Source organism: Meriones unguiculatus, chromosome 16 (genome assembly GCF_030254825.1).
Source record: "Meriones unguiculatus strain TT.TT164.6M chromosome 16, Bangor_MerUng_6.1, whole genome shotgun sequence".
Lineage (NCBI taxonomy): Eukaryota > Metazoa > Chordata > Mammalia > Rodentia > Muridae > Meriones > Meriones unguiculatus.
In genome coordinates this window covers 22871741-22893064 of record NC_083363.1, presented here as the reverse complement: position 1 = coordinate 22893064, position 21324 = coordinate 22871741, and the positions used below count along the sequence as shown (strand labels likewise).

Genomic DNA, 21324 nt, shown 5'->3' with positions numbered 1-21324 from the left:
CTGACCGCACTTCTTCTCTTTGAATCGGTTTCTTGACCTCAGGTTGGAGTGATTGACTTCTCAATGTATTTAAAGAATGAAGAAGAGGTCGGAAACAAAGAAAGGTATGTCTTCTTCCTTATTTTGGCATTGTGGTTTTCACATAAGGAATGAAGCTGAGCTGTCTGCTCACAGTGTGGTTTCTGCTCCCTCCCTGGCTCGAAGTTTTCCTTCCTCTGAAAGCTTTTCCAGGGCGGATGAGGAAAAGTCCCTTAGAGGAGGTTGAGTTTGGTCCACCGTGCCAGTCTTGGTCAGGTCATATCTGTCCGTATCTGCTGACAGACACATTAATAACTATATTTTGTGACAGTGGTGGCTTATCATCTCACTGTAAGCTGACAATGTTTAAAGGTACAGTAGCAAGCCGGTCAGTCAGAGCTCCTGGCGCTCACTGCTGTATGGCTAAGCCATATTTTATCACTGTAATTTTTACAAGTTTCCAGATGATTTACATGTATTTTAAGCTACCTTTTCCTCCCACCACAGGAATGTTCAAATTGCTGCCATTTTAGACCAGAAGAATTATGTTGAAGAACTAAATAGACAACTCAAGTAAGTATTATGAGTGCCACTATAGTAAAGCATCTCACTGTAGGATCTACCTTGTTTTCAGCTTAAATCTTATTCCTTTCTACTTAGCATCTTTGATTGTTTGTTTTTGCTTTCTAAGCATTTTTGAGAGGAGCTGGAGCTGGCTAGAGGCAGAACAGAAATTAATGACACATGGAGAGCTGGTGTGGGGTGACAGCTGTAAGATCCCCGTACTTGGGAAATAGAGGGAGGAGGGTCAGATGTTCAAGGTTCTACACTTTGAGACCAGCCTGTCTCAGAAAATAAAACAAAAACCCAAAGCTAAAACAAAAAGCTGCAAAGGCTGCTGATGCATCTCCACAATAGAACCTTGGCCTCACTTGCCCGAGGCCCTGGACTGCGTCAGTCCTGGCATCCATTTGGATACAGATATTGATTCTATTGCTGTGGTCTTTGTTGCTATCCCAGCTCAGATCAAATTAGCCGTCTTAATGGAGTTGTTCTCTTCTGGAAATTGGTTCTGGGTCATTGGCACGTGTCGTCAGTATGAGGCTGCCGGTGTGCTGTCCCAGCCTTGTGAGCTAGTGTGACTCTGAGTGTGTCTCTCTTTGCCAATTTCAGCAGCACAGTCAGCAGCCTCCATTCAAGAGTCGACTCGTTGGAAAAGTCGAACACTAAGCTGATTGAAGAGGTACTGTTCCAGCAGCATGACAGTCTCAGCAGTGTGGCTGTGACTATCCCCAGCAGTGACTATGACTGTCCCCAGCAGTGTGACTGTCCCCAGCAGCGACTGTGACTGTGACTGTCCCCAGCAGTGACTGTCTCCAGCGTTGACTGTCCCCAGCAGTGACTGTGACTGTCCCCAGCAACATGACTGTCCCCAGCAGCATGACTGTGACTGTCCCCAGCAGCGTTGACTGTCCCCAGCAGCATGACTGTGATTGTCCCCAGCAGTGACTGTGACTGTCCCCAGCAGTGACTGTGACTGTCCCCAGCAGCGGATGATTGCCTTTTGAGTGCTCTACTGTTTGGTTCTTTTCTATTTTGAGTGTGAATGCTGTCAGCATCCGCCACCTCATATACACACTCAAACACACACACACTCAAAGACACACACACTTTCATCATGGTGGGGCTGTAGGTTCTAGAGAACCCACATGGACCTTAAACTTCTGATTACATGACTCTGAGGTACTGTCATTTGTGATGGTAACTGGAAATCATCCCCAGAGACAAAAGTTGCCCAGATTCCTAAATCCATGAAGTGCAATTCCCATTACAGTGGGGACCACCAGCATGTAGGCCATGGAAAGCCCTCTGGTCACCTTTGTCTGGTCAGATATTTCCCCTCACAAGCAGGGCTGCATCCCCAGTCCTCTACCCTCCCGTGTACAGCCTACCAATGTGACAAGTCTTTACAGTATGGATGCTTTACACACAACTGTTACGTGTTATATTCCACATTTTGTGAGTCTGACAGGCTCACTTCTCACAAGCCTAGCAGATGAAGGAACATGTGTTTCAACTGTGGAGGAAAGTAGGGTGAAGGCTAAGAAGATGGCGCAGAGGTTAGGAGCACTGGCCACTCTTGCGGGGCCAAGAGAGCAGGGGTTCGATTCCCAGCACCCACAGGGTGGTTCACACCCTGTGCAACTCCAGTTTCAGAGAACCCAACAGCCTCTTTGACCTCTGTGGATGCTACACACACATATGACTGCATATACACGCACACAGCAAACAAGAAATAGTGAAAGGAACAGCCTAGTTGCTGGGGGTAGTGCAGCACACGTCTAATTCCAGCACTTGGGCGGCAGAAGCAGGTGGCTTCGAGGCCAACCTGGTCCAGGAAGAGAGTCCAGGACAGTCAGGACTGTTACATGAGAAACACTGTCTCAAAAAAAAAAACAAAACAAAGCAAAAGAATGTGGGCTTGCCTGGTTATCAGCAACCAGGAGACAGAGGCAGACAGATATGAATTCAGGTCCACCCAGGGCTAGAGCTCCTGTATGAAAAAAAAAAATCCACCAAAATAAAACAAGATGAATATACATTTAAGAAGTTTTTTATGTGTACGGCTGGGAGCTGGGCTCGGGTCCTCTGCAGAGCAGGAAGCGCTGTTGACTGCCAAGCCATCTCTGCAGCCCACAGCACATTCTTATGATGGAAGCTTCTGTCAAGTGTGAGACTGTTCTTGCTGGTTTTAGGGTTTTGTTTCCGTCAGCTTATGCCGCACACATAGCCTGTACAGCGAGTCTGCAGAGCGATGCTCACAGTGGCCTTTTTCCTCTTTTGCAATCTGCAGTTAGCAATAGCAAAGAATAACATCATTAAGCTCCAAGAAGAAAACCACCAGTTACGCAGTGAAAATGAGTTGATCTTAATGAGAACCCGGCAGCACCTGGAGGTGAGTAGAGGCTGCAGAGCCGACCAAGCTGAGTCTCCTAGGCTAGGTATGGGTGATGACAGAGGACCGTGTGACAGCGTGACCTGTTCTTCCTAGGTTACCAAAGTGGATGTGGAAACTGAGCTTCAAACATACAAGCATTCCCGGCAAGGGCTAGACGAGATGTATAATGATGCCAGAAGGCAGCTTCGGGATGAGGCACAGCTCCGACAGGTACTTACCGTGGTGGGGGAAACGTCCCGGGGATGTTTACAGGCAGCATCTCCAGATGTCTCAGCCCTGCTGTCTTGGGTGTGGGGCAGAGCCTGACACTCTTAATACACTTTGACTCTCTTCTTTGCATTTATTCTGTATGCCTGCACACATGTCCTGGCACATGCATGTAGGTCAGAGGCTTAGCTTGACGGTGAGTTCTTCATTCTGTCATGTGGTTCTTCTACCACGGGGATTGAGCTCAGGTCATCAGGCTTGACAGCACCCCCTCTACTCACTATTCAGTCTCCTGTGTTGCTGTGATAAAACACTGACTGGAATTAATGTCAGAGAGGAAAGGGTTGGTCACCGTCATGCGTGGGGGAGTCAGGGCAGGAGCATCAGGCCGGAGCCTGAAGCTAGCCCAGCTAGCCTTTCACAGCTTAGGCCCACATGCCCAGGGAACTGTGCTAACCAGTTCATCAGTTAACAGCCCCCCACAGACACACCGCAGGTGATGCTAAGCTGTGTCCCAAGCCTAAGTATGATGCCGTGGAGCCGCGTTGCAGACCCAACGTTCTTTGTTCTTTTTTTTTTTTCCTTTTTTTTTTTTTTAAGATTTACTTATTATGTATGCAACCCACAGGAGAACGGCGTGAACTATGTAAATGTTCGCAATGTCATATTTAAAATGTTAGCTTTCAGATGGTGGAGCATACACGAAAATGCACACTTGTCATTTACTGCGTCATAATGCAGACACTCAGCCACGGCCTAGGCGAAGGAGAGGGTACTGCCTGCCCTTCAGTGCACTCTTCGTGTTTGTCTCTAACCTTAGGCAACATCTTAACTGATCTTTTTGGTTTTTTGACATGTGCACTGGTTGGTCTTTGTTAACTTGAGCTCTAGCCCCCTGGGAAGAGGACCTCAACCGAGGAACCCTCCATCGCCTGGGCCTGTAAATAAGTCTGTTAATGATTGTTGTGTGAGGGTTCAGCCCAGTGTGGCAGTACCATTCCTGGCATATGGTCCCGGCTATATAAATAAGAAAGCAATCTGAGCAAGCCGTGGGGAGCAAGCCAGCATTCCTCCGCTCCAGTTCCTGGACTCGCTTATGCTGGACTAGAAAAACCCTTTCTCTCCCAAGTCGCTTCTCACTTCTGTTCAGTGTTTTAGCACAGCATCAGAAAGCAAACTAGGACAGACAAGATCTGGCTGGTCTGGACCTCTCTATGTAGACCAGGCTGGCTTCAAACTCAGAGATCCTTCTGCCTCTGCCTCCTGAGGAGTGCTGAGGTTATAGGTGTACGCCAGCGTGCCCAGGCTAGCCTTGAACTCAACGCAGTCCTCCTGCCTCATTCTCTCCACTGCTGGGACCACACGTGTGAACCACCACACCAGGCAGGTCGATTGTTCAATGACAGACTTGAAAGGAGCAGAGGAGTGGGGACAGTGTTCCCAGTCTTGTTAACGGTTGCACGTCTGAAATAACCTGTTCAATTGAAGACACTGTGAAATTGCAGGATGTGGAGAATGAGCTGTCAGTACAAGTTGGCATGAAGCATGAGATTGAGCTTGCCATGAAGTTGTTGGAAAAAGATATTCATGAGAAACAAGACACTCTCATAGGCCTTCGGCAACAGCTGGAAGAAGTCAAAGCAATCAACATTGAGATGTATCAAAAGCTACAGGTACAGAATGACCTTGACTCTTAGGATTCCTGCATGCTGGACAAATGCTGTACTACTGAGCCACCTCCACCCTGACTTCTTTCTTTTCTAAGACAGTGTTTCTCTTTCTCTTTTCTTTTCTTTCTTTTTTTTTTTTATTTTTATTTTTTTAATTTTCAAGATAGGGTTTCTCTGCGTAACGACCCGTGGCTGTCTTGGACTCTCTTTGTAGACCAGGCTGGCCTCAAACTCACAGAGACCCGACTGCCTCTGCCTCCTGAGTGCTGGGATTAAAGGTGTACCCCACCACAACTAGTTCAGTGTTTCTTTATCTAGCCCTGGCTGTCCTAGAACTCACTATGTGGACCAGGCTGGCCTCAAACTCCCAGAGATCCACCTGCCTCTGCCTCCCAGTTGGAACTAAAAGCCTGTATCACTACACCTGGAGCATTTTTCTTTTGAGGTTTGCCCTTGTCATTGTTGGAACAAAATAAAGATAATTTAAGGATTGACTTATTTTGGCCTGCAGTTTGAGGGACAGTCAGCCATGCTGGGGAAGGCAGTGGTGGGAGTGCCTTGCAGCCCTAGCTCCTGAAGCCGCTTGCTTACACATCAATAGACAGTGGACAGCAAGGGTAGACAGGCTATAAGCCTCTAGCCAGCCACAGTGACTCACTTCTTTCAGTGAGCCTCTAACTTCTTTCTTTTTTTAAATTTTTGCTTATTTATTTATTTATTTTGGTTTTTCTCGGCAGGGATTTTCTCTGTGTAGTCTTGGCTGTCCTGGACTTGCTTTATAGACCAGGCTGGCTTTGAACTGACAGCAATCTGCCTGCCTCTGCCTCCTGAGTGCTGGGATTAAAGGTGTGTACCATCACACCTGGCTTTTTTTTTTTTTTTTAAGACTTGTTTATTGAAGGTATATGAGTGCTCTATCTGCATATACACCTGCATGGGAGAAGAGGGCATCAGCTCCTGGTATGGATGGTTGTGAGCCGCCATGTGGTTGCTGGGAATCAAACTTAGACACTCTGAAAGAGCAGACAGTGCTCTTAACCACTCAGTCTCTAGCCCAAGGCCCTAACTTCTAAAGGTTCCATGACCCCTGGCTTCCTCCTGAGTGCTGAGATTACAAGCACATAGATGCATGCTGGGATGCAAATGTGGTGGTCAGAGGATGCTTTGTGGGAGTTAGTCCTCTCCTCCTACCATGCAGATTTTGGAGATAAACTCAGGTCAGGCTTGGTGGCAGGCGTCTCTACCTTCTGAGCCATCTCACTGGCCCAGTTTTTTTTCGAACGTGTACATTTCATCTAAAAAGTCACAAGAAAATGACCCTAATTCTTTGATCCAACCCTGGGCCTCGTCGTGAGAGAGAGCATTCGCCCACCTTTGAGTTAGAGCCCCAGTCCCCAAATCTCTTTTCCCTTCTCTCTCCTCCCAATTTATTATAAATTAAAAAAAAAAAAGAAGTGATTTTTAGGAGTGTTTTGCTTGCATGTATGAATGTGTGCCACGTGCATGCCTGTGCCCTTGGTGGTCCGAAGAGGGCCTGGAATCTCCTGGAACTGGAGTTGATGGTTGTGAGCCGCCGCGTGGAGGCCTCTGCTGAAGGACAAGTGCTCCTAGACACTGAGCCCTCTCCAGCCTCTGATGTCTAACTGTGTTTGAGGCAGTAGCCTGGGATTCATTTAGTAGACCATGCTGGCCTTGACCTCACAGAGGTCTGCCTGCCTGTGCCTCTGGAGTGCTGGGATTAAAGGTCTGTGCCACCATATCTGGCCCTCGGTAATCTTTTATTTAGTGTTTGGGTGCCACAGTTCACACACAGAGGTCAGAGGACATCTCACGGAGTGGGCTCCCTTCTCTCCTTTTGTGAGTCCTGGGGATTTAACTTTGGCTGTCCAGATTGGCAGCAAGCACCTTTACCCACGGAATGATTTCCCACACCTCTCAACTTAAAAGTTGTTTTGAGACAGGGCTCTCTTCTCTGCTGCCTCTACCTCAGTCACTGTAAATGGTTTGAAATGTAAATCTTTTTTCCCCCACTAGACTGGGTTTCTCTGTGTGTCTCTGGAACTCACTGTGTAAACCAGGCTGGCTTTGAACTCACAGTGATCAGCCTGTCTTTGCCTCCAGAGTGCTGGGATTAGAGGCGTGAGCCACAATGCTCAGCCTGTTGTTATATTTCAATAACACTGAAGTATGAGAGTCCTTTGTGGTATTATTACTGTACGTGTGTGCCTGGGGGCATGCAGTTTCAGGAGTACACTCTCCTTCCGTCATTTGGGCGTCAGTTGGACCCCACTGCTCAGGTAGGGGTTTCTTTCTGAGGCCCTCTCTGGAGGTTGTTGTATTTTAGCTATTTTTGAGAGGAGGACCGTCTGCCAGGCTAGCCTCAGTGTCCCTGTGTAGTGACTGTGGCGGCCCTGAACCTGTAACCCTCCTACCTCTCCCTCCTGAGCGCTAGATTCCAAGGCACACACCACTACACTTCGCCTAATGTTTGCATTTCCAGATCAAGACCACCATAACTGTCGTGTTTTTATAAACAGGGCTCTGAAGATGGCTTGAAAGAAAAAAATGAAATAATTGCCCGACTAGAAGAAAAGACCAATAAAATCACCACAGCCATGAGGCAACTGGAGCAGAGGTAAGATCCTCACATCCAAGTCTCTCCTCTCCACCTTCCTTTCTTCACCTCTGCCACCTGCCACCGGAAGCTGTTAGGAAGACCTCGCCTAGGGCCTGTCTGTCAGAGCTGAGCTAGGTTTTCTCCTCTTTTGGTTGCTGCATGGAATCAAGTTGATTTATTTAGGGTGATTCATTTGAAGTTGCCCTCTTGGAGATATTTTAAAAGCACAATATCTGCAGTTTCTTGTCATTTAATCTGTGACATAAAACAACACAAGGACCTGGAAAAAAGAAATGGACAGGCTCTGGCAGGACTGTCCCTGAGGGCTGCCATGCTGTGCTGGCTTCCCAGGCTTTGCCCCTGGCCATCTCCTGTCTGAGAGCAGCATGAGTTGACAGTGTAGTTGTTTTCTGAGAGGACCCTCAGCCTAACCCAAGGATTTTATGTCAGTGGACTTCTTTATCCTGAAAATTTCATTTCACTGTTAGAAAATGTAATGTATCCATTGCCCTGTCATGTTGAGTCAACATGTCTTACCATTGCTTTCTTTGAACTTAGAAAAAAACATAACTATTGATGCTTTACTGACACAAATATTCTTTTATTGACATCCTCTTTCTTCTTTTTTCTTCTTTCTTTTTGTTGTTTTCTTTATCCCCACTTTTACATTTTGGACATCTTTATTACTGTTTATTGTCTTTGATTTCTGTCCATTCCATTATGAAGTGACAATGATTTGTTAACTCAAACTAGGACAATTGCAGTGTCATTGGTGAAAAGTGCTGGCAGTGACCCTCAGGACCAGTACAAGCTGGTCAAAGACATCTCCTTCTGAAGCCCCCTCCAAGAGAGAACCCGTACTTTTACCATGTTAAATGGAAAAGAATTGTTATGTCATTGTACAGGCTTGTAGGCGCCCTTCGCGGCTGCTGTAAGACACAGCAGGTGCACTGGGCTCCCCAGAGCGCCCCTCAGCCTGTGCACAAGGCAGATCTGAGGCTCATTGGTGTGGAGGGCAAGATCTTCAAAGTTGTATTTTTTAGCTGCCTTTTGATAGAAACTAGAAACCCTTGGTTTCAGGCTGTGTTGGCACAGATCACACACACACACACACACACACACACACACACACACACACACAGGCATACTGCCTAATGGCTCCTTAATGACTTTTGAAGCCTTTTCAAGCCAGGTTGGCCAGTGCCCTGGGCTTCGGCACCTCAGCTTTCTAACCCTCAGCCCTCTTTTGTGATAGCACAGCTGCAAGGCCCTACCTCACCTACTTCACTTCCTGCAACCTTAGAGAAGAAAGCTGAGGCTGCCCCTACCGCCTTAATCCTTTAATTTCAGTGTAAACCTAGAGGTAACTTCCTTCTCTCCTTTCCTTGGAGGCTTTTATACTCGCAATGCGTGTTGCCTTACTTAGGGTGTTTTTGAGGCAGATATGACAATGCAAGATCTCACTTGTGACTTCTTGTGAAGAGTTAATGTCCCTTGAATCCTGGGAAATATTTTCTTATAAAATATTAAAGATAACCTCAGAAATCTTGATGGCCAAGGGAGACAAGGAGTAGAGCTAAGCCTAGGGAGAAACAGTGACTTACCAAATAAAAAGAGAAAAAATGACCACAACATTTTAAGCTAATCTTTAGTATTCAAGGTAAAGAATAAAAATTCTGTTTAGGAGGCTAGAGACATGATGCAGCAGTTAAGAGCCTGTGTTCTTATAGAAGACCTGGGTTCAATTCCCAGCACCCATGTGGTGTGGCTCACAACTGTCTGTAACTCCAGTTCCACAGGATCTGACACCCCTTCTGACCTCCGTGGGCTGGACCAGGCATGTATGTGGTACACAGACGTACATGCAAGCAAAACACTGATAAAATATCTTAAAAAAAACTATCTCTAGGGAATGATGCCAACAAGCATTAAATCTTTTTGAATCATATATATATATATATTTATTTACATATACACATACATAATCAGCTTTGTGTAATCGAGCAGCTGCATAGAGCTCTGGCAGGAAGACTCCATTACCGAGAGTGATTGCTGCTCTTTGCTCTCGGCCATGTAGTGCGCTTGATTCCTGGCACACACATCTTAGCATCATATAAAACAGGTGTGTTCTGCACTTACTGTAGACCCAAGTGTGCTGCTCATGGTTTTGTAAAAAGGCAGTATCATACCTAGCCATATTTGAATTATTATCCTTCAGTGGTAAAAATTGTATTGATTTGCATTAATTATGAACAAAAAATAAAGCAAATTTGGAGATAGTTTTCTGGGCATACTATATCTTGTATTGAAAAAAGAAAAAGCACAAAACAATTTCTAGACATTGTGTGGCTCTTTCACGTTTGAGTTTGTGAGTTCTCCCCCAAACTTTGTTTTCATTTAGAAATGTTTCTATTTCCCCATTTTTCTTTTATTTGTCTTCTTCACCCTTTTACACCCTAGTTCTAGCCTCAGTTTTACCCAAAGTTGATTTGAATTACACCAGATTGCAGCAAGCAGAGAAGGCGCAAATGGAAGCTGAAGATGAGGATGAGAAATATGCCCAAGAGTGTCTGAGCAAATCCGACAGTCTGCAGAGACAGATCTCTCAGAAGGAGCAGCAGCTGTGAGTGTTTGCTCTTGGAATCAAATGCTTGAACTAACATGGCCTGTCAGCATCGCCCCCTCTGATGGCTCAGTGGGCAGTGGCAGTTACCACTATGCCTGGGTTCAGTCCCTAGGACCCTCCTGGTGGAAGGAGAGAAACTAGCTCCTGCAGGTTGTCCTCTGACCTATATTCCTACACATCCCAGCTCTTCACGCTAAAATAAATGTAATTTTAAGAGAAACAGTTGGACTAGTTTTATAGTTCAGTGGGAAAGCACTCACCTAGCGTTGTTGAGGCCCTGCGTTCAACCTCTAGAACCACAAACATAGACACACAGAAAACGTAATTGTGAGAATCACCACTTTACTCCGATGATTTTATCTATTTACTTTGGCAGATAATGTCTCAAGTACCCCAGGCTGGCCAACATAATTCTGTATATAAGGGTTACTTTGAACCTCTGTTCTTCCTGCTTCTACCTCTGAATGCTGGGATTACAGTTAAGTACCACCATGCCTGGCTTATGTAATCTAGGGATCAAAATCCAGAGTTTGTTAATGCTGCACAAACACTCTGGCCACTGAGCTACATCCTCAGCTACTGCTTTCTAAGACTGTTTTTTAATTTATTTATTATTTATATATCATTCTGCCTGCACTTGTGCCTGTGCAGCAGAGGAGGGCACCAGATCTCACTATAGATGGTTGTGAGCCACCATGTGGTTGCTGGGAATTGAACTCAGGACCTCTGGAAGAGCAAGCAGAGCTCTTAACCTCTGAGCCATCTCTCCAGCCCCCATTTTCTTTTTAATAAGGAAAGTAGTGAGCTGGGTACGGTGTGGCCCACGCCTTTAATCTCAGCACTCAGATCTGCAGAGGCAGATGGATTTTCGTGAGTTTGAGGCCAGCCTGGTCTACAAAGTAGTATAGGATAGCCAGGGCTACACAGAGAAACTTGTCTCGAAAAACAAACAAACAAACATCAACACAACAAAAAAAGCAGTTGATGGTTCCTGGGGGGGCATTAGTGAGGCTTTAACCTGTGCTGGGCTGGTAGAGCATGCGCCGCTAGTTTTCACGATGCTCAAAGTGCGGTCCTCAGCACCACAAAACAGGACAAAATAAGACTTTCCTGCTCTCCCCAGCAACGGCATATTGGCGCTCAGCCATCTGTAATGAGATCTGCTGCCCTTTTCTGGTTATGCAGATGTTCATAAGGACAGAGCACTCATACATAAAAAAACAAATTAAAAACAGACTTTTCCTTGTACATATGTACAGGCAACGCGTGGCTTTATTTATTTAGTCGTGTTAGCACACGTGTCACTGTGTGCATGTGGAGCTCAGAGGCCAATTTGTGGGGGTTGGTTTTCTTCTCACGTGTGGTACTGTGGCTTTAAATTTAGGTTGGCAGGGTTGGCAGAGAGAGGCTTCACCCACTGAGACAGGGACTCAAAAGAATATAGCTCTGGCTGGCCTTGAACTTAGAGATCTGACTGCCTCTGCCTTTCAGGTATTAGGATTAAAGGTGCCTGGCCTAATTTTATCTTTAAAGTAAAATATTTGACAGGTTGTATGAAATTGTCAGGGTTTTGTTTGTTTGTTTTTGAAATAGGGTCTTGCTACAGCCTACATTGATTGTATAGGCAGGAACAAAAGGATCAGAAATTGAAGGTCATTTTTGGCTATGTAGCAAGTTTGTGGCCAAACTGGGAGAGTCGAAACCTGCCTCAAAAACTAAAAATAATTAAAGGGGACTGGAGAGATGCCTCAGTGGCCAACAGTTCAGTCCGTAGCACCATATCAGGTGGCTCCCAACCACCTGTAACAAACGAACCTTTAAACTGGGCACTGGTGGCCCATGTCTTTAATCCCAGAAGCAGAGGAGGAGGAAAGTGGGTCACTGAGTTATTTAGGCCAGCCTGGTCTGTCTACAGAGTTCCAGGACAGCCACGCTATACACACAACCCTTTTTTTTTTTTTTTTTTTTTTTAACAGAAAAGGAAAAAAGCCTTTATGTTACTGTTTTTTGAAACAGAGTTTCTCTTTGTGTAGCTCTGGCTGTTAGGAACTCGCTCTATAGAGCAGGCTAGCCTCAAATGCAGAGATCTGGGTCTGCCTGCCTCTGCTGAGATTAAAGGCATGCAACACCACCACCAGGCGGTAGAGCACACTTGTGGAGGCAGGAGAATTAGGAAGGCTTTAGAAGGAAGGATTAGAAGGATTGAAGGCTATGCCTGGCTACATGAGACTATCTCAAAAATGACCAACTGAACACTGAACCTCTTTGTTTGCCGTTGAAGGATGCAGCTGGAAACAGACCTGAAGATTGAGAAGGAATGGAGGCAGACTTTGCAAGAAGATCTTCAAAAGGAGAAAGATGTCCTATCTCATCTTAGACATGAGGCCCAACAGATCATTAGTCTTAAAAAAGTAAATAGTGGTAAAACTTTATAATTTTATCCTTACAAATGTCAACTGTTACTGGCAGCAGGGTTTCATACTGCAGCCCGGACTGTGTCTGAACTCTAGGAAGAGCTGGCTTGAACTCATGGCAGTTCTGCTGCTGGAGTGCTGGATAAGCATGACCTGTTAGCTTCTGTAAATGGTTTGGGGCCTGAGATGATGGCTTTCAGTAAAGTGCTTATAGAACTTGTAGTCTCAGCTCCGGGAAGGCAGCCTTGGGATTCACTGGCCAGCCAGTCTAAACCAGCTTTTAAGCTTTAGGCCAGTGAGAGACCAAGTCTCAAAGGAGGTGGTAGGCAGTCCTGAGCACAACAACAACCAGGGTTGTCTTCCAAACCCCGCGGGCACCTGTGCACAAATGCCTATCTTTTAAAACAGTATAGTTTATACAATTTTCCTGTATATGAGCAAAGGGCATACACTAGTCATTTTAGGAATATGAGTGAGGAGTTTGTGTGGGTAATAGTTGACATAGAGCAGCTAGGAAAGGGGTTCAAATACAATGTTTCTTATAAAAATATTAAGGGGCCAGGCAATGGTGGCAAACACCTTTAATCCCAGCACTTGGGAGGCAGAGACAGCAGATCTCAGAGAGAGAGAGGTTGACTGTGTGTACACCTGTGATCCCAGCACTGACCCCTGAGTGTGCTGTGGGAGAGGATCAGGAGTTAGGGCTGGCCTGTCTAATAATGTCTTCCAGGCCAGATTGAGCTATAACCCCAGCTCACATGTGTGGTTTACAACCATCTCTAACTCCAATTTCAGGAGCTCTGATGCCCTCTTCTGACCTCTGGGATTTAGGCATGCACACAGTATACATACATACATGCAGGCAAAACATTCACACACATAAATCCTTTCTAAAAAGAGAAATGGAGGGAGGGGGAAAGTATCTGAAAACTCAGTGCTTGACAGAATCCTCTTGTAATGCCAGCACTTGAAAAGCAGGGTCAGAACAAAGCTCAGACATTTATAGTTTTCTAATTCATGATACATATGCAATTTGATGTTTCTTGGTTTTTTAAAGTTATATTTTCTGTTTTTTATTGAAGGAGTTTCTTAACCTCCAGGATGAGAATCAGCAGTTGAAAAAAATATATCACGAACAAGAACAGGCTTTGCAAGAACTTGGCAGCAAACTCTGCGAGTAATTCCTTCCTCTTCCTTCAGCTAAGTGCCATGTGTGTTCACTTCTGCCTGTGGGCAGCAAGGAGTGCACAAAAACATTCTTGGAGAGCCAGCTTGCTTGATCGTGGGGAACAAAGACTGTTCAAACCTATGGGGAGTGGCTAAGGGTTTTCAGGATGAGTGTCTATCACCTGGCCAGGGTCAAGGTGCTGAAGATGCCTTATTTACTTGAAGAGTAATTTCAGATGCTTGCTGGACATGACCTTATAAAGAGTATAAACTGTAACCTTGCCGCCAGGCGACAGGACCACCTTACGGTTGGCAGAGGTGGGAGTCACAACATGCTCCTCACAGGACATGCAGGTCCAGGGCAGGAAGGGAGCAGTCCTATTTCTGCTGTTCTCAAGAAGAGATTTTCAGGGTCTGCACATGCCTTGACCTCACTCTTGCTCCAGGCCGGCTCCCCAGTCCACAGCTCCCCAGTCCACAGCTCCCCAGTCTCACACCCATGGATGTATGGAAGTCATAGGTATACAAGATCAGTTATGCAGAAGGTCTTGACTATGGGAACACTAAAAGGAAGACTAGATTCTTTAAAGAGATTTTAGTAGTTCTGTGTGGTTAACAGACCTAGGCTCTGAAGGGTTCCAGCAAGTGAAAGCAAAAAGTATTGTTTGGTTTCTTCAGAATCCAGCTCAATATTGTCAGGACAACATAAACTGCATAAGCTGAGTTTTGAAAATGCCCAGAGTTATTGTGAGACACAGCCAGCTTTGTTGAGAAGTAGAGGTAGTTTTTACGCCTTTTGGGCATTACCATTGTGTTCTTGCAGTAAAATGTAAGCCAGAAAAGTAGCTGCAATCAGCAGTTGGGAGCTGAGGCAGGAAGATCAGGAAATCAAGGTCATCCTCAGCTATAGGGAGAATCATGTCTTTAGAAAACAAAAATTAGGGCTGGAGAGATGGTTAAGAGTACTTCTCAGTCTTGCAGAGGACCTAGGTAAATTTCCCAGTACCCACATGGTTGCTCACTCTACCTCCAGTTGTAGAGAATCCAGTGCCCTCTTTCTGACCTTTGGGCATCAGGCATGCACATGGTGCATATACATACATGCAGGCAAAACATTCACACACAAACCAGAAATGGAAGGAGGGGTAACATACTTGAGGAAACCATTTCCATTTTTATTTTAGGATCATGCTCTCTTGTTTTACCCCTCCTCATTCGGAGAAAGGATGTTACTATATTATTTAGGCTGGTGTTGAATTCCTAGACTCAAGTGACTCAAGTCTCCCAAATGGGCTGGATTGTATGCCACCAATCCAGCCACTTCAAATGTAACTAACAGTTTCTCTGGCAAGAAAATTCAAACACGTTTTAAGTTCAACAGCAGGAAAAACATTACACACCATGTAACCATTTAGTATGATGTGACAGATACTTAGTATCAGGACCCACTGCTGAGCGGGTTATGGAGAACTATGCAGATGAGAATCCGTGGAAAAGGCATACTTAGGTGGTGTAGTAGGCCTTACCTGTAACCCGATTTTAGGCCAGCCTGTTTTGAGATTCTGCCTCAAAAAGCAAAAAAAGGGGGCTGAGACAGGATTGCCACAAATTTGAGGCAAGCCTGTGTTACCGAATTAAAGCTGTTTCAAAAACAAGGAAAAAACAACTCACAACATTCATACAGTTTTATGAATTGTGTATGTGTGGTTCTTTTGTTTTGAGACAAAGTCTCAAGTATCCCAGGCTGGCCTAGAACTCATGTAGCCGAGAATGACCTTGAACTTCTCATCTTGTTAACTTCCCAAGTGCTAGAATTACAGATGTAGGCCACCACACCTGGGTATATGGCACTGGAGATCTAACAGAGGATACATGCACTTCTACAAATACACACACACCCCTTCTCACACACATACACAAATCTTTTGAAAAATCTAGTTGTAGATTGTGAGACTATCTTAACAAAAAACAAAGTCAAGTTGTGGAATTCTCACTGATTTTTATTTTAGGACACTTAGAGAAAAATTAGGAAAATACAAAATATCTCCTTAGCCAAAGACTGTTAGGATCTTAAAGTTATATGCAACGAAAAAAATCAGTGTCTTTCCAACAAAATATTAGGTGTATATTTCTATGCATACTAAAATTTGGACCTGTTTGTAATGTTTTTAGATCCAAACTTAAAATAGACGACATAAAAGAAGCCAACAAAGCATTACAGGTGAGTAAAAAGGAGTGTCAGTGCAACTGACAGCTTTTTAAAGTGGATAAAGCTGGAGTGTTGGAGGCGGGGTATTGGGAAGCCTTGGTTTGGTCTCGGCACCAGAAGGGTATGTGCAGGGTGTATGCCAGTCCCAAAGCACAGAGGTGGCAGTGCTGGACGGAAGTGTGGGTGGTGCAGACGCTCTTCTGTTCCATTACCGTCTCCATTCTCACTGCCATGTTTTAAAAGAGGGAAGTGTATGAATTCTTTTGAATCCTGTTACAGGGCATGTAATGATCTTGATGAAAAGTAACATTGTAGTGCTACTTTAATAGATAACATATCCTGGCTGACTCTCAATTTACCCTTCTAGAATAGGCTTCTGATGCAGACAAGGTTGCTTTGACAATGTGTGTTACTCTGGGTGTGCCTGAATGAATCCTCCTATGTGACATGGGATTATTGGGTCAGCTCTTTAGTGACTCAGTGAGTCGATGGCCTTCTACTCCAAATCCATTTAATTTTTTAACCAAAATGTTACATAAACAACGGGGTGAGGGGCTGGAGAGATGGCTCAGTGGTTAGATCACTGTCTGCTCTTCCAAAGGACCATGAGTTCAATTCCTGCCAACCACATGGTGGCTCACAGCCATCTATTATGTGAACTGATTCCCTCTTCTGGCAGATGTAAATGCAGATAGAACACTCATACACATAAAATAAATCTTAAAAAAAAAAAAAGAAGAAGAAGAAGAACCAGGTGAGGCAGCACATGCCTCTAATCCCAGCACTCAGAGAGGCAGGAGGCAGAGGCAGGCAGATCTCTGGGAGTTTGAGGCCAGCCTGATCTAAAAAAAAAAAAAAAAAATAGTTATAAGATGCGACATACCTTTAACACAGATGGACCTCTGTGAATTAAGCCAGGATGTTCTTTAGAGTGAGTTCCAGGATGGCTAAGGCTACACAGAGAAACCGGTTTTAAAAAATAAAACATTATTCAAAAAGTTGTAGAGCCTAGGTTATATTGTTGCGGTAATACCAGTATTCTGAACCAGTTAAAAAAAAAACAAAAAAACCAACAGTCTCCTAGAGACCAGAAGAGGCGGTGAGCCCTCGGAACCGGAGTTGCAGAGGACTCTGCGTCATGCGGGTGCTGGGAACTGAAGAACAGCAGTACTCTTAATGGCTGAGTCATTGCCCAAACACCCGTTCTAAAAAGATTTCAAAGAGCAAAAAAGTTTTGCTTTTTTGCCTTTAATCCACCACCACTTACGGCTATTTCCTCTGGCATCTAGCTCTGTATTTGAAGCAACATGCAACCATACTGCTTCCCCCCTTCTGTAGTACAGGGAATGGAGCTCAAAGGGCCTGGCACATGCTAGCAAATGCTGTACTACTGAGCCACCTTGCTAGAATGTGGTGGGTGGGGCCTGTCTACTCACCCAACGTCTCTATGTTTGAGTTTTCCTTAAGTGCCCTCAGTAAACTTTTTTCTAGACAGGACCTCTATGACCCTGGCTGGCCTCAAACTCGAGATCCTACTGCTTCTTGAGTTCTGGGATTAAAGATACATGACAGCACACCTGGGCTGACTTTTTTTTTTTGAGTAGGGTCTCTCTACATAGCCTGAATCCAGAGGTCCAAGAAGTGCCACTGCCTCCCAGCTGCACAACTGCCTGTCCCCTGACTTATTTTACGTCAGCACCAGGATTTTCATTCTTCTATGGCAATTTAGCACCCCATCACATGTTCCCTGAAGAAGCTGAGTGGCTCATTACTTTGTCTTCAAGTCAGGCCCCCCTGACCACATCTGACCTGGGCCCTTCTGTCTTGACATTTTCTGAGTTCCACTGGGACCGTTCTCTGAGCCTTGTGCCTCCTTTTTACGCCTTCATTTGAAACAGAAGTGGCTCCCTAAAAAAATAGTGAAAATGAACCACAGAAACTGTGCTCAAGAACATGCCTGTTCTGTTTAGAGAAATGCAAGTGCACTAACATTCACCTTCTCCCCTTAGGGACTCGTCTGGCTGAAAGACAAAGATGCAACACACTGTAAGCTTTGTGAGAAGGAGTTTTCACTCTCCAAAAGAAAGGTAAGAGGGGTGAAAGTGAGTCCAAACATTTTGGCAACAAAAGCAGCTTCTAATTCAGACTTCTCCCCTCCCCCCCAATTTTTTCATTTAATAGCACCACTGTAGAAACTGTGGAGAGATTTTCTGTAAGGCCTGCTCTGACAACGAGCTGCCTTTGCCTTCTTCACCAAAGCCAGTGCGAGTCTGTGATTCCTGTCACGCAATGCTCATTCAGAGATGCTCCTCCAACGTGCCATGACATGGGACTCCACCCTCCTGAGAAGCAGCACCTGCAGTGAGTGTGAGCACCATGTGTACAGCAGTGTCCAGTCGGCACTGTGCCTTTCCTCCAGCTAACACAGGTCTCTACATTTAGGAGTTAGTATTCCATTCCTATACTTACTCAGACTCTAAGATAGCATGTTTTATCACTACTTGGAACAATCATGTAACCCTAAACGAAAGACCAGATAGCAGAGCTAATGCACATTTGCCTTACTTTGTAGAGGCCTCTTGAGAACAAGGCCACAGCTTATTTGCTTCTGAACTTCTAAGATGGCACCTGATGGTTGGTGCCTAGTAATCTCTTAATGCACTTTAAAGCTTCACAGTTCTCAGAAGACTGGAAATGCATTCACTTTTATATGCCGATTTAACATCCTTATGTAAAACAAGATTAAAGGCTGTAGTGGTGTTGGACACCTTTGAGCCCAGCCGCTGAGGTGCAGGTAGGTGGGTCTCCGAGTTCAAGGCCAGCCTGGGCTACAGAGCAAGTTCCAGGACAGCCAGGGCCAAAGAGAGAAACCCTGTGGTGTCTTGAGGGGGTGGGGAAAGAAAGATTGAATCAAAATGGTTCATTTTTGACCATGAACTCACAGACTTCCTGTCTCAGCTCTGAAGTGCTGGGAGTATAGGGTGCTTCCATAGCAGCCTGTACACTCTTCATTGTCTGGTAAGACTGTAATTTAATTGTATTTATTTGCTTCTTGTTCTCCCCTTTTCTACGATGGAAAGGACCAATGATTTTATATGATACTTTCCTTTTCAGTTGCCTACACCTTTCATATAGTGGATTAAAGGACCAGTGTGATCTGGCCTCCAGTTTTTTCTTCACTCTTACATATAACCACCATCCTCATCACAGATGCTAATTTTTGTGAAGGGTTGGCTACCAAAGGAGAAAACATCTTTTCTGGGGAGGAGGGGACAAAGAAAGACCACAGGCTTTTAAAGATTCTAAGCATTAGCTGGGTGTGGTGGTGCACGCATTTAATCCCAGGCACTCAGGAGACTGAGGCAGGCCTGAGTCAGAAGCCAGTCTGGTGTCCAAACAAGTCCAGGACAGCCAAAGCTACACAGAGAAGCCCTATCTCAAAAACTAAATAAAACCCCAAAATATTATTCAAAGCATTAAAATAAGCATTAAGCTGCCTTTGCTATGACAGACTTAGTTTCCCCTCCTCCAGTTCTCACAGGGGTAACTTCTAGGAAGCATTACCTCAGTGTTTATGCCTCCCCTACCGAATCAAGTACTTTTATGCCCTGGTTTCAGTGCCTCCCCTCCCCCCCATCTGCTTGAAAACATAAGAAACCTAAGTTACAGCTGGTTGGTGACACAAGCCTTTAATCCCAGCACTTTGAAGGCGGCCTGGTCTACAATGATTCCAGGACAGCCAGGGCTACACAGAGAAACTGTCTCAGAAAACAAAAGATTACTTCAGTCTTTTAATCTTTTAAGTTACTTTAATCATGACCTTTCAGGATCTTGAATATATTTATTTCCAGTCTTATACTTTTAACTTTATAAGCCTTTTAAACTAGAGATTTAATTGGGGGCTTTTTGTGCAGGATCTTTTTCATTAAGTTTTATAAATTACCCTAACTCCAAATTTACCAGCTTCTTAGGTCAAGTTATGTTAGCGCTGACAAATTCTTAGATGTCCCTTTTGGAAACATCAAGTTGGAAAAATCAAGTTGGCCTCCCAAGCAGGGGAGGACCTTGAACTGATTCTTAACACTTTCCAGCTGCTGAGATTACAGCTGTGTGGTCTTACTTAGTGTGTGTCACCCCCCACCCAGTTTCTCAGTGTAGCCCTGGCTGTCCTCAAACTTACAGATACTTGCTTGCCTCTGCTTCCTGAGTCCTGGGGATGGTCCACCCCTGGCTTTGTGCACAATAGCCAGGTACTCTACCAGCAGATAGCTTTACCCCCAGATGTCATTTGGTGAGAAGTGGCCTTGAGATGGGCACGTTTCAAGGCTAAACTGAATCAATCCTTAGAACTCTAGATCAGCCTATGCTATATAATGTAAACCTGGCATAAAAATTAGAAAAACAAGAATTATATTCTTGAACCGTTTTGTATTGATGGGGATAGACTATTAACATTTTTATGATTGCTGAAAGTGAGCATAAATGAAAATTTTCTAATACTTTATTAAAAACTTCTGTCATTAACATGGGCCTTTTGGGGGCAGCATTAACTTGATCCCCACTATGTCTGGGATGAGGTTATAGCATGTTTGCCTATTTTGTGTTAAGGCCCTGGGTTCTTAATTCATAGCACTATACCACCAAAAAAAAAAAAAAATCTAATCTAAATTTGGGATATCCTACCCATTATAAAATGCAACTTTTATTTTGCAAAACTTCTGTCATTCCCTTACTTAGCCAGTAACTACCACAAAGACAAAATCATGGTGCCAAGGAACTGCAACTGTAATTCTAAATCTGTGAATATTTTAAAAATAAATACGAATTTTATAAAACAAAGATTTGAGGAAGAATTACTTTTATTGCTTTAAAGATTTGTTTTTATCTGTTTGTGAGTATATGCCACATGTGTACAGGTGGCCAAGGAGGCAAGAAAAAGGAGCTGTCGTTACGTGGGGTTGTGATCACCTGAAGTGGGTGTGCTGGGAATCATCCTCCGTCCCTCTGAATGGGCAGCAAGTGCTCTTAACCACCGAGCCACCTTTCCAGCCACCTGCTTTGAGGTTTTAAGAAGGTAACCCTTAACTAATTACTGCCTTCTGTGCCAGGTGTGCAGACCAGCTAACACTAGTGTGTAGGCACTAAGAGAAAAATCTCCAGTCCTAAACCAGAGGACGGAAACTCACTCCCATACCGTGGCACTCCCTTTTCTTAGCACAGGGGAGATCATTCCTTTGCAGTCACTTCTTAGAAACCTCAATTTGGCATCTAACAGTACCTGCCTTTGGTGCCCAAGTGCTGGGATTAAAGGCATGTAGCCACTATGCTTCTACCAGTGCCTTACAGCCAATAACCGACACAGTGTTCTAGGACAGACAACATTCCTTTATCTCCCATGTTGACATTTATTACATGAATAACATTTCTAGCAAAAACA

At 44.7% G+C, this 21324-nt stretch overlaps 1 protein-coding gene across 6 annotated transcripts in view; it reads left to right on the top strand.

Moving 5' to 3' along the window:
* Rufy2 (RUN and FYVE domain containing 2) overlaps positions 1 to 20726 on the top strand; it is a 34224-nt gene extending 13498 nt beyond the window's left edge. For 2 of the 6 annotated variants that reach the window (XM_021651457.2, XM_060369436.1), the window contains exons 6-18: positions 43 to 104; positions 526 to 591; positions 1192 to 1261; positions 2873 to 2974; positions 3071 to 3187; positions 4690 to 4857; positions 7392 to 7489; positions 9975 to 10094; positions 12379 to 12508; positions 13594 to 13688; positions 15851 to 15899; positions 17897 to 17974; positions 18069 to 20726. In XM_021651457.2, the coding sequence (XP_021507132.1) occupies positions 43 to 104; positions 526 to 591; positions 1192 to 1261; positions 2873 to 2974; positions 3071 to 3187; positions 4690 to 4857; positions 7392 to 7489; positions 9975 to 10094; positions 12379 to 12508; positions 13594 to 13688; positions 15851 to 15899; positions 17897 to 17974; positions 18069 to 18212 (1299 nt within the window). In that variant the 3' untranslated portion in view covers positions 18213 to 20726. Of the gene's footprint in view, positions 1 to 42; positions 105 to 525; positions 592 to 1191; positions 1262 to 2872; positions 2975 to 3070; positions 3188 to 4689; positions 4858 to 7391; positions 7490 to 8197; positions 9754 to 9931; positions 10095 to 12378; positions 12509 to 13593; positions 13689 to 15850; positions 15900 to 17896; positions 17975 to 18068 lie in introns of those variants that run through there. The other 4 variants (XR_009586754.1, XM_060369435.1, XM_021651458.2 and 1 more) reach the window with 4 other exon arrangements.
* The last annotated feature ends 598 nt before the right edge of the window (positions 20727 to 21324 follow it).